Raw genomic sequence first — 11,628 nt, 5'->3', positions numbered from 1 at the left:
TTTTGGCTATTTTGACTTGACAAAAAGCCAACAAATGATGATTTGGACCATTGCTGTGTCATTTTGTATTGTTCTGTTGGTAGTTTTAGACAAAATAGTTTCAAGTGGATCTTAATGACTGAATGACTCGGAAATTTTAATTATTGGCCCATGAACATGGAAATAAGTGCAGAATTCCCAAACTAGGGTGCTATTGTATCCCCAGAAAGTTCCTGTCAGTGTCTGTCTATGGATGGATCCATTTTTCTACTAAAATACAGACGTGGTCGAAATTTGACCAAAGACAACTTGAATTTTGTTCAAAATTACTTGAAACTTGTTTAAAATGGCTAAAAATCTGCCCAAAGTAAGACAAGGATGGTCCAAAATTGTTCAAATTAACAACAATACATGATTATTGGCTCTTAAATATGTAAAAACGTATAAAATTTTCCAAACCAGGCTGGTACTGATCCCCATAAAGTTCCTGTCAGTGTCTATCTATGGATGGATCCATGGTTCTACTAGAATCCATTTCACCAAAGATAACTTGAATCTTGTCCAAAATTGCTCAAACTTTGTCCAAAATGACTTGAAATGTGTCCTAGAGATTTAAAATTTGTGCAAAATAAGATAAAGAGGGTTGAAAATGGCAATAATTAATTAATAATGACTCCTAAAAATGGGAAAAAAGTGCAACATGTTCAAACCAGGCTGGTATTGTCGCCCCAAAACGTTCATATTTCTACTAAAATACATTCCTTGGCTGACATTTCACCAACATTTAAGGCAAAAATTTGTCTAAAATGGCTTCAAACTTAAATGTTATGACTCAAGATGTAATTAAAATGATAAATTGTCCAAAATGATTGAAAAAATGTTTTAAAAAATTAAATTGAACAACTTGAAACTGGCCTTGGGTGAGTTAAACTTCTCCAACATGACAAAAATGAAGAATTATGTGTCTTTGAAAATGGGGAAAAGTGCAAAATGTATAGCTTCTTTGCACCAATGGACCAAGTCAAATTCCTGGTGATGTAAAAATTACTTGGCAATAAAACTGATTCTGATTCTGATTCTGATTCTGATTCTAAGGCTGGTATTGATCCCCAGAAAGTTCCTGTCAGTGTGCATCTATGGATGGATCCATGTTTCCTACTAAAAATACAACATTTCCCTTATGAGGCCAAATGTGTCCACAATGGATTAACCCAGGGATTAACGATGAGAAACCATTAGTCCAGGCTCTGCTTTATTCATTACTCTGAACTCATTGTGTTTATTAGAAGGACCTTTTTTTTCCACTTTTCTTTGCAGGAACATCTAAATCCCACGCAGACCCCCCTGACATCCACGATTCCTCGTCCCAGCAGCTTTCCCCCTCATGGCTTCACATTTTTTTAAACAAGGTATGAAAGACTTGGGAGGTAATCTGCTGCGAGAGGGGAAAAAGAAAGAGATAATAGCGGCGGTGGAAGATGAAAAGATGAGCAGCCGTCATTACCTTTTTCACACAGGCGGATGGTGAGCGAACCTTCGTCCTGGAAATAGATGATTCTCTTCTGGACAATGCTGGCCCTGCAGACACACAGCGAGGAAAGGGAAGATTGAGGAGGGAAAATGGAGCAGAAGCTGGACAGGAGGAGGTCATTAGATGGGTAATACTGGGCTGTTTCTGATCCATGTAATCCTCGGCGATGGGCTGGGGGGGTTTCATAACGGACACGAGAACACGTCTGTTCTCAGGAAACAGCGTTTTATTCGCCGAACCTCGTGACACAATCATCCTGCTGCAATATCAGAGCAATCGTGAAGAAGAACGGAGCAGGAATTACAGTCAGGAGACGGACGGGGTTGTTTTTACCCTTGAAAATGGCAAAAATAAATAAAAAATCTTCAAACAAGGAGGGTATTGTGACCCCAGAACGTTACTGAGAATGTATATATATATGTAGAGAGAGATGTACCCACTGAAACGTGTCCAAAATGTTTACAAAGGTGTCCAGAACAAGAGACAGATGGTCCAAAATGAGTAAAAAATGGACAAAATGCCAATAATGCCGAATTATTTCTCATGGAAAATAGTTTAAAAGTGCTAAATATCCAACCAGGCTGGTGTTGATCCATAAAGTTCCTGTCAGTGTCTGTGTATGGATGGATCCATGGTTCTACTAGAATCCAGTCTCTGGTCACATTTCACCACCTGTTGAGGCTCTAACATCAGCAGAACCTGATGTGGTGAAGTTGGACCAGACATGGTTCTGGTTTTTACATGTTGACATGAAATGAATCAAATGTAGAAAAAGAGTTTTAAAAAATTCCAACATCACTTGAAATTTGTCCAAAATTACTTAGAATTTGTCAGAAATGACTTAAAATCTTCCCAGAACAGGTAGAAATCATCCAAAACGCCTCCAGATGTGTTCAAAGTGACTCCATAATTGGCCAAAATTGGAAAAGGAATTGTCCAACATGAAAATATTGCATATTTTGTTGGCCTTTGGTGATAGAAAATAAATAAAAATAAAAAAAAATAAAATAAATCCAGGTTGGTGCTGATCCAGAAAGTTCCTGTCAGTGTCTGTCTATGGATGGATCCATGGTTCTACTAGAATCCAGTCTCTGGTCACATTTCACCACCTGTTGAGGCTCTAACATCAGTAGAATTGGATTTGTGTCCAAAATTATTTTTTTTTTAAATACACAAAAATGTCCTGAATTTTCCAAAAATTGACAGTAAATTATCCCAAATTAGTCCAAAACTGTCATACAATTGACCTAAACAACTTAAAACGAGCCCAAAATTACTTATATTTTGTCCAAAAGGTACTCGATATGATCAGAATGACTCACAATTCTCAAAAAAATAACTACAAGTCCTCAATTAGTCCAAAAATGACCTTAATGGTTCTCAAAAACTCAATTTTGGGTCCAAAAAAGAGAAATAAATAGACAAACTAAGAAAAAAATCAGCAACATTTTTCCTGAATTCTGTCTGAATTGACCCAAATTCAGCTTCTTGCAGATTTTCTTCCCACCATCAGATAAATACTTGGTTCATCTGTCGGCGTACATTCCCGTGTTTCATCCCTGCGGAGCATCAGACCTGTTTCAAGGTAATATAAATGTTGGGATTGTACAGAACGGTGTTGCAATAAAATGTAGAAGCGTTGCAAGCTCATTGTGAAAGCGTTGCGAGGCTACCAGACCTCGGCGCTCCCCCGACGCTTCCTTTATCCTCCTCGTCTCCTCTGAATTTCAATCAGAGTGGCAGCCCACCGACGTTCCCCGGCTCTGCACGTGCAACGTGAGGAGTGCATTTCATTTTTCCTGAAGAGGAACGTAAACGGTGAAATAAACTGAGCGGAACCCGGTCTAGTCCTGAATCCTGTGTCAAGTCGTTACAGTCAAATGAGAAGCAGTTTGTAGCTCTGCACATCCAGAACCAACATCTAGAACCTGTGAACTCCAGGTTCTGGTTCCTCCCAGTGATCCACATCAACATTTAGTCTAAATGATCCGCTGGAAACCACTTTGTCTGTCTAAAATAACTGCAGATCTGCCAAAAATTAGCAACAAGAGGCGCCCAAAATGACACAACAACGGTCCAAATCACGTCAAAACATCCGAAAACCAGAACCTTGTCTGGTCCAGCTTCACCACATCAGGTTCTGCTGATGTTAGAGCCTCAACAGGTGGTGAACTGTGACCAGAGACTGGGTTCTAGTAGAACCATGGATCCATCCATAGACAGACACTGACAGGAACTTTGTGGATCTCTTTTGTTTTTCCATTTTCGAAGGTCGACTGTTATTTATCGTCATCATTTTGGACAATTTCAAGTCATTTTAGACCAAGTTTGGCTTATTTTGGACAAGTTTTAAGTTATTTTGGAGCATTTTTACATTCTTTTGGACAAATTGTGAGCCATTTTGGACGAGTTTTAAGTCATCTGTGGTGAAATGTTGATTAAAGACTGTATTTGAGTAGAAATACTGATGCATCCATATATGTAAACCCTTACAGGAGCTGTCTGGGGACAAAATACCAGCCTGGATTGGGAATTCTGCACTTTTTACCATTTTCAAAAGCCGATAATTAACATTTGTCCTCTGTCGCAGCCATTTAATCATTATGATCCGCTCAAAACCATCTTGTCTGTTGAAAATTACCAACAAAAAATGTCCAAAATGGCACAAAAATGGTCCAAATCGTCCTATGATGGCATTTTGTCGTGTCAAAATAGCCAAAACCTGGAATCCTGTCTTACCATAGTTGCCACACATCAATTTCTACTGGTGTTAGAGCCTCAACAGTTGGTGAAGTGTCGACCACAGACTGGATTTTTAGTCGTCAAATGGCCAAAATGTTCATGTGGACTCACTGGCAGGGATCCTTGTGGTCTTATTTTTTATCAAAACCAACCACTGATGGAAAATTAAGCAGTAATACTAAAGAAAGACGTTTTATGATGAAGCTGACTAAAAACATGGACGTTAATGCGGTTGATTGTGCCGTCTGAATGCTCTGATTTCGTCTCGATGCAAAGACTCTGCTGGAAGACTCTTTGCATTCATGTGGGTGTTTCGTTGCCTTGCTGCAGACCACGTACAGCCCAACGGCAGCTCCACCACCACACTGAGCCCAAGGCGTTGACCCGACCTCCAAACTCCCCAAATCTCCCTCCGACCGACGGAACAAACCAAATCCACGGAGACCCGAACCCGCGACCCAAAGATCTGCCGCCCAAATCCAGCAGCCTGGTTTTAATGTTGTGGCTGGTGAGACGGCTTCAAATAAATCGGTAATGTTTATACACGTCCGCCGCTTCCCTTCGCCTCTCAGCAGCGAGGCCTTCGCAGCGTCTGCAGCTCGCACTGTAGAGACACATAAAGCTGAATGAAAGCGAGGCGAGCAGCAGCGGCGGCGGCGGCGGAGACAGAGGAGGCGACATTAAGTAGGAGTTATCGCTGTTATTGCTCCTATAAATCTTCCAGCGGCTGAACGCTGCAATATACCCTGCAACACGGCCCGACCGCCTGGGCATGAAATTGAAAAACAAAAGTGAAATATGCCGACTATTACCGAGCTGCCCTTGATAGTTCTTAAGGTAATTTCCTATTAGTTTGTAATGGTGCTAATTGGTTTATTTATGGAGCTAATTCATTAATCAACCTGGAAATAGAGCTGATAACACAATAAAAGACCATCTCAGTTCGTAGAAATGATCTCCACCCTCCAGAGGTCGACCTGCGCATCAGGTTGCCGGGTTGCTCTCCTCGGTTTTAGGAATTTGTCAATTACAGGAGAGTAATAAAGCCGCGAAGGAGGAAACAAGCTGTAAAACTGCTGCTGCGCTTCCCCCCGTGGTCGTAAAAGTGCCAAATATTAACTAATACATCATTTCTAGCAGCGCCCGACGCTGGAATCATCACAGAACATCCACCAAGCACGGAGAATTCCTCCAACTCAAGTTCCTCACTCACAGTGACATTGAAGGATATGAATCTTTATCTGTGGAGATGTTTTCTAAATCCAAGCAGGCAGCAAAATAAAACCATCAGAATGTACAGAACCCAACAAAGTCTAGAAGATTCAACACATTTCCTACTTATGTTACCAATAAAACACTATCTGAAGGTTTCACTTTAATAAAAAACTTCTGGAGTATTGGAGCGAGCATGTTGGCGGGGCTCGAACTAACAATTATCTTTATTCTAGATTATTCTGTGACTTATTTCCTCAATTAACAGATTCGTAGTTCTGTGAATAAAATGTCTGAAAACGTTGGTCAGCGTCCTGTTCTGTCCATAAACCCAAAAATATTCAGTTTACCGACAAAGAGCTTCAGTTTAGGGATATTTTTATTGTCAATTAATTGGTCAAATATTTTCCTAAATAATATTAAAGTTGTTCTGTTTATACCACGTCAGAAAATGTTTAAATACTACTAATAATAATAATTCATGATAATATGTCGGTCAGCGTCCTGTTTTGTCCATAAACCCAAAAATATTCAGATTACTGTCATACAGGAGGAAATAAAGCAGAAAATATTTATGATTTTTTAAAACTTGTTTTCCTTAAATTACTTAAAACAACTTTCAAAATCAGGGCTGCAGGTGGATCAGTGGTTAGCATCGTCGCCTCACAGCTAGAAAGTCGCCGGTTGGCGTCCCGGTGAGGACACCCGGGATCTTCCTGCGTGGAGTCTCCATGTTCTCCCCGTGCAGCGTGGGTTCTCTCCGGGTTCTCCGGCTTCCTCCCACAGTCCAGAAACATGTTGAGGTTAATTGGTGATTGTAAATTGTCCGTAGGTGTGAATGTGAGTGTGCTTGGTTGTCTGTCTCTAAGTGTAGCCCTGTGATAGACTGGTTACCTGTCCAGGTGAACCTGCCTTCACCCTGAGTCAGCTGGGATAGACTCCAGCCCCCCATGACCCTGGTGAGGATTAGGGTGTGTGTAGATGGATGGATGGATGGATGGATGGACACCTAACTGTCATGGTTGCCTCTGGGTTGCTGCAGCTCATGGCATCAGTGCATACAACTAAGATACCCAGCCGAGGATTCAGAAGAGTTCAGATGTTCAGGAGATCTGTGTCGGTGGTTTCAAACGTTTAAAACTTAGTACAGATTTTATCTTTTTCATTGCAGGTTGTGGATGTTTCCTGTGTGATCGGTCAGAGTCGCAGATCCCCACGATAAACTAAAAACAAGCGCCTTTACATTTACAGCAGGAAGAAAACCGCGGTTCACCTCTGCAGCGTCCTCCCTCTCCGGCTCCTGGATGCTGCAGCGGAGAACATCTGTGCCGTTGACAACGTTTTGTTCATGGGTTACTACACCCGCCGACCTTCCTGCTCGCCGCACTGCAAACAAAATGCTTCGCAATCTGCATTTTTTTTCCCATCTGTTTGCAACCTGCCGCGCTGGTTGCCGCCCTCCCTCGCCTCTCAGGTTCGGTATTAATCATCCTTCCAACGGCATCTCCTGCTTCATGCATTATATATATATATATATATATATATATATACACTCCACATCTCGGCGACATGTCTGCCGACTCCTTCCCCGGAGGTTTGGACGGCCTCCCCGCTGGATCTTCTGTTTGGATTCGTGTTCGCCCCAGAGAACGGCGCCGATAGAACCCACAGAACGTCCTTTACCATAATGTTTTCGACAACCTCGCCCAGAAGTCACTCACTTCAAGCGACGAGTAAAAAATTAATCAGTTCATTCGGTTTGCTTTCATTTTGTGCTTTCGCTCGCTCATGAACAGAAACCGAGTCTGTCGGGAAAACGATGAAACATCTACGAATAGGAAGCTGGTAGCTGGTTTATACAGACGAAGGACGACTTCCTTCATTAAAAAACAAAAAAATATGAACTTCACTTCGTGGTTCTTCTGCAGCTAAATGAGAATGTGATCAAACCCACGAGTACCGACCCAGGACTGTAGAACAACAGTTATGAACTGTGTCGGAGACAATCGGAGGCAAGAATCAACTCCTACTGATACCGATGTGTTGGTCAGTTATCAGGGCTGCAGTCTTCAGGTTATCTGGTTCGTATCCTAAATCAATAACTGACATTGTCATCAATCAATATTGGATTAATCAATAACACATGTTGAGCACACTGCTGAACATGTTGAGTTCTGATCAGAGGATCATGGTCCTGTTGCTGCTAAACTCCCACAATGCTCTCTGCTGCCACCATGAGCTGTAGTCTGAGTGGCGCCTCCTCTGGTCTCTAAACAATGAGAGGCTCCACCTGGTGGAACAACCAGGTACTACATTTGGTCTATGGTACATTTACTGACATCGTGAACTTCTTCTTTCTCTTCCTTAACGGTGAATATATTCTTAGTCAGTTGAATGTCAGTTATTCACTGAACTCTGACTGGATGCTAATGTTGCTGTATGTTTAATGTCCTGTTTATGTAACTCAGAAATTTGCCAAACTGTTAGTTGTACTCATTTTAAATGGCGATAGCAAGCTAAGGTTGAGTTTGTAGCTTGTTTGGCCAAGTGGAAAAAAAATACAATTCACTGTCTCACATGCATGACCTTCTTTTTCCCAAAACAGGTTGAATTATTAGCAGCAAAGAGTTGATTATTTATGAATTACTAACATCCCCAGTTGTAGCTGGTGCAGTAAATGGTTTTTAATGTGTTGTGGCTGCATCACTGGGCTGGGAGGTCTAACGGTGACGTTTCACCAGCGTCTGGTTGTAGAGCCAAACCCAAAGGTCAGGAGGTCACCGAAGCCATAAGCAGGCCTGTAGCTGCTGAAGAACCAAAGATCAAACATCGCAAAAGCAAGAAGCACCACAGAGAGAATATCAGCTCGAATCCGTGTCTGTGTTCAGCGTTCTGGGAGCTTTCAAGCTAACATGAATTAGCAGCGAACACTGATGCAGCGGCGGCTTCCAGCAGCCGAGCGCACTTCAAATAATCTAGTCCTGTGATCAATAAGAAAGGCTCTTGTATCTCGGATGCTGCTGTCAAACAGCTTCACAGCTTCGCGGTCGGACCGGCGTTGTCACTGCAGGCAGACGAACGGTGGCCTCCTCCTCCTCCTCCTCCTCCTCCTCCTCCTGGAGTCCTCGCGGCGGCGGCGGCGGTACCAGAATACTGATGCCGGGATCGAGCAGGAGGTCGATGTGAGGTGAAAATGTGATGAAGAGACGGCCGGAGGGCAGCGGCGGAGCGCGAGCGGGAATGTAAGTGTAAACTTGATAACGAGATGAGAAGCGATCAACAGGACGGATTGAAAACAGCCTCTTCCCTCTCATCTCTCACGCCGTCTGTCTGCTGCAGCTCTGGGTGGGAAACGTTTGCAGGCGCTAACAGACTTTTCAGGAGTTTGTGGAGATTAAAGAACAGGTTTGGGCTGAGCTCATCACAACTACAAGGAGGACCTCGGTGACCTCGGGTGGAAAACACACAAAGATGCACACAATCCCGTACACACCCCGCCGCCGCCGCCGCCGCCGCCGCCGCCGCCCGAGGAGGCGCTTCACGGCTGCCCGAGATAAAAGCCAAAACAAGGCGGATTTATAAAAACCTGTTCTGCTGCGAAATCCTCCTCGAATCGCGGAGCGGCCGGATGGCGCTTTGAAGACGGAGGGAGCAGGGAAACAGTGTGGGTGACTCACCATTATTAAAGCGATCTGAGGAGACGCGACAGCGTCCCCGAGAAACAGGAATGTAATCAACTTGTTTATACGGCACAGTCCCGAGACAGAAACTAAACTTTGTGGTGCCAACTGTTTCCACGGACAGATGTTGTCAGACAGGAGCTCTGAACACAGTTTCAAAGCTCCGCCAGCAGAAGTGTTGGTGAGTTTTCTGCTCAAACCGAGTTCTTGTGGGCAGAGTCGCATCCAAGCAACTCTGAGATGAAGAACTTGGCAAATTGTCACTCAGAGAAGAAGCAATAAGTCAGAAAACTGCACTAATTAACGAGGGAACAGACGACGACGTGTCCGGACAGAACAAACCTGTCCTCATGAAGAAGTTTAGCTTCTCTTTCTACTGCTGGGTCTGTTGGTGTCGCCTCAGAATTTATCCACATTTTACTTGTTTGTGATCCAAAACTAAGTTCTGTAAAGTATTTTGGCAGAATGTTTAGAAGAAACCCACCAAACGTATCTGAGAAGCCATTTTAAGGGTTTAATATCTGCAGAAATAAAACTCCAACAGACATGAAATGTGGTGAGAACTCAGACAGAACTCAGATCAGAACCATTGAATGGATCCAGCAGAGGACACAGTCTGAATTACTGGTGCACGGAAATACCACAGAATGCCAAATTTTCAAATCAGAGTGGCGTCTATCTGCGGATGGATCCATGTTTCTACTAAAACACAGACTTTGGTCGAAATGTGACCAAAGACGACCTGAATTTTGTCCAAAATGACTTGAAATTTATCTGCAATGGCTCAAAATCTGTCTAAAAGAAGACAAGGATGGTCCAAAATTGTCCAAATTAACAATGATGCATGAGTCGTGGCTCTTAAATATGGAAAATGTTCCAACCCAGGCTGGTGTTGATCCAGAAAGTTCCTGTCAGTGTCTATCTATGGATGGATCCATGGTTCTACTAGAACCCAGTCTCTGGTCACATTTCACCACCTGTTGAGGCTCTAACATCAGTAGAACCTGATGTGGTGAAGTTGGACTAGACAAGGTTCTGGTTTTTTATTATCATGACTTGAAATCTGTCCATAATAAACCCACATTTTAACCAAAATGATTCAAAATCTGTCTGAAGTGACTGAAAACTGGTCCACAATTACTTAATATGGTCTAAAATGACAATAATAAAAACTAATTGGCCCCTTAAATGGAAAAAAAAAGGTGGTAAGCCTCAACAGGTGGTGAGATGTGACCAGAGACTGGGTTCTAGTAGAACCATGGATCCATCCATAGATAGACACTGACAGGAACTTTATGGATCAACAATACCACAGCTCTCCTGAAACATGTTGCACTCTTCTCCTTTTTTAAGACCCAATAATTAAATATTTGTCGTCTGCTGGATCCATCTGATCATTTTAGTCTCCTGGGAACTATCCTGTCTGAGTCCTCACCACACTTCATGACCGTGGGAGTTTTATTTCTGGAGATGTTGAACCTTTAAAACAGCTTCACAGCGAAGACGTTTGTTTTGTTAAAATCCTCTGAACATAAACTTCTCTGGTTCTGCCGTCTGACGCTGCAGGTGGAGACGTTTTAATAAAATATGTGAACAAACACTTGCGACTACACGACAGCGGAGCTCTCAGCTGACAGGACGTCCATCAGCATCACAGGCGCTGCATTGACGTGATGACCCGACGCCGTTCTGCTGCTCCACCAGCAAACCGTCGCTTCCTGCAGCTCGCGCTTCGGCGTCCAGTTGGCGAAGCTCCTGCTCGTTTCTCACACCGAGCGCTGCCAGCTTCCATCAGCTGTAACTAATTTCCTAACTTTACACAACATTAATTCCTTTGGCCTTCTAGAGTGGGTCTATAAATAATTAGCGTAGACCTGAGCTGTACGTTAGAGGATGCAGGTGATAAAAAGAGGAGTTAGAAGGAGCTAAACTTTGTGCTACGTAACCTGCAGTTGGTCCCTGAGAAGAAGCGTTGAGCTCACTCCGATCTCTACCTGAGTCAGATATTCACAGACGAAGACCTTCTTTGTGGGCTCTGGGACTCTCTTTTTAAACGTCTTTCATTTACATTTTCTTCGTCTCTCGCAGCTCTTTTTCATTTCTAATCATCGCTGCAGCCAGCAGGGCTGAAAGACATCATCTTAAAAATAAAAAATGTCAAAATTACACAATTTATCGGAGCCAGAAACTGTAAAGACAGAAAAAACTCCCAGATTTCCAACAACAAATGGTCTCTGATGTGCTGCTCTGTTGGAAAACTTCACCAGATTAAAAACGACAAGAATAAACCTTTTTTTTCAAATCACATTCTGACTGACTGAACGGTCATGTGACAAACATTCAGAGGCTTTTCGGTTAAACTGCAGAAATATGAGAACAAATAAAAAGTGCTAAATGTCTCCAGCAGGTCGAGTCACCAGCGTTGGAAACACCTTGATTTGGTTTTCTTAGACCTGAGAACTTTTTTATTTTCAATCTAAAAAA

General features: G+C 42.8%; 1 protein-coding gene across 1 annotated transcript in view; it reads right to left on the bottom strand.

Annotated features, from left to right (window-relative positions):
- The window catches only part of LOC103362205 (spondin-1), a 137,437-nt gene that overhangs the window by 96,613 nt on the left and 29,196 nt on the right, over window positions 1–11,628 (bottom strand). The window contains exon 4 of the mRNA XM_008288496.1: window positions 1,484–1,557. Within this exon, the coding sequence (XP_008286718.1) occupies window positions 1,484–1,557 (74 nt within the window). The remainder of the gene's footprint in view (window positions 1–1,483; window positions 1,558–11,628) is intronic.

The sequence above is a fragment of the Stegastes partitus genome, unplaced genomic scaffold (assembly GCF_000690725.1).
Source record: "Stegastes partitus isolate 25-593 unplaced genomic scaffold, Stegastes_partitus-1.0.2 Scaffold562, whole genome shotgun sequence".
Taxonomy (NCBI): Eukaryota; Metazoa; Chordata; class Actinopteri; family Pomacentridae; genus Stegastes; species Stegastes partitus.
Note: the sequence above shows the minus strand (reverse complement) of the source record. Positions and strands in the feature narration are given on the sequence as shown.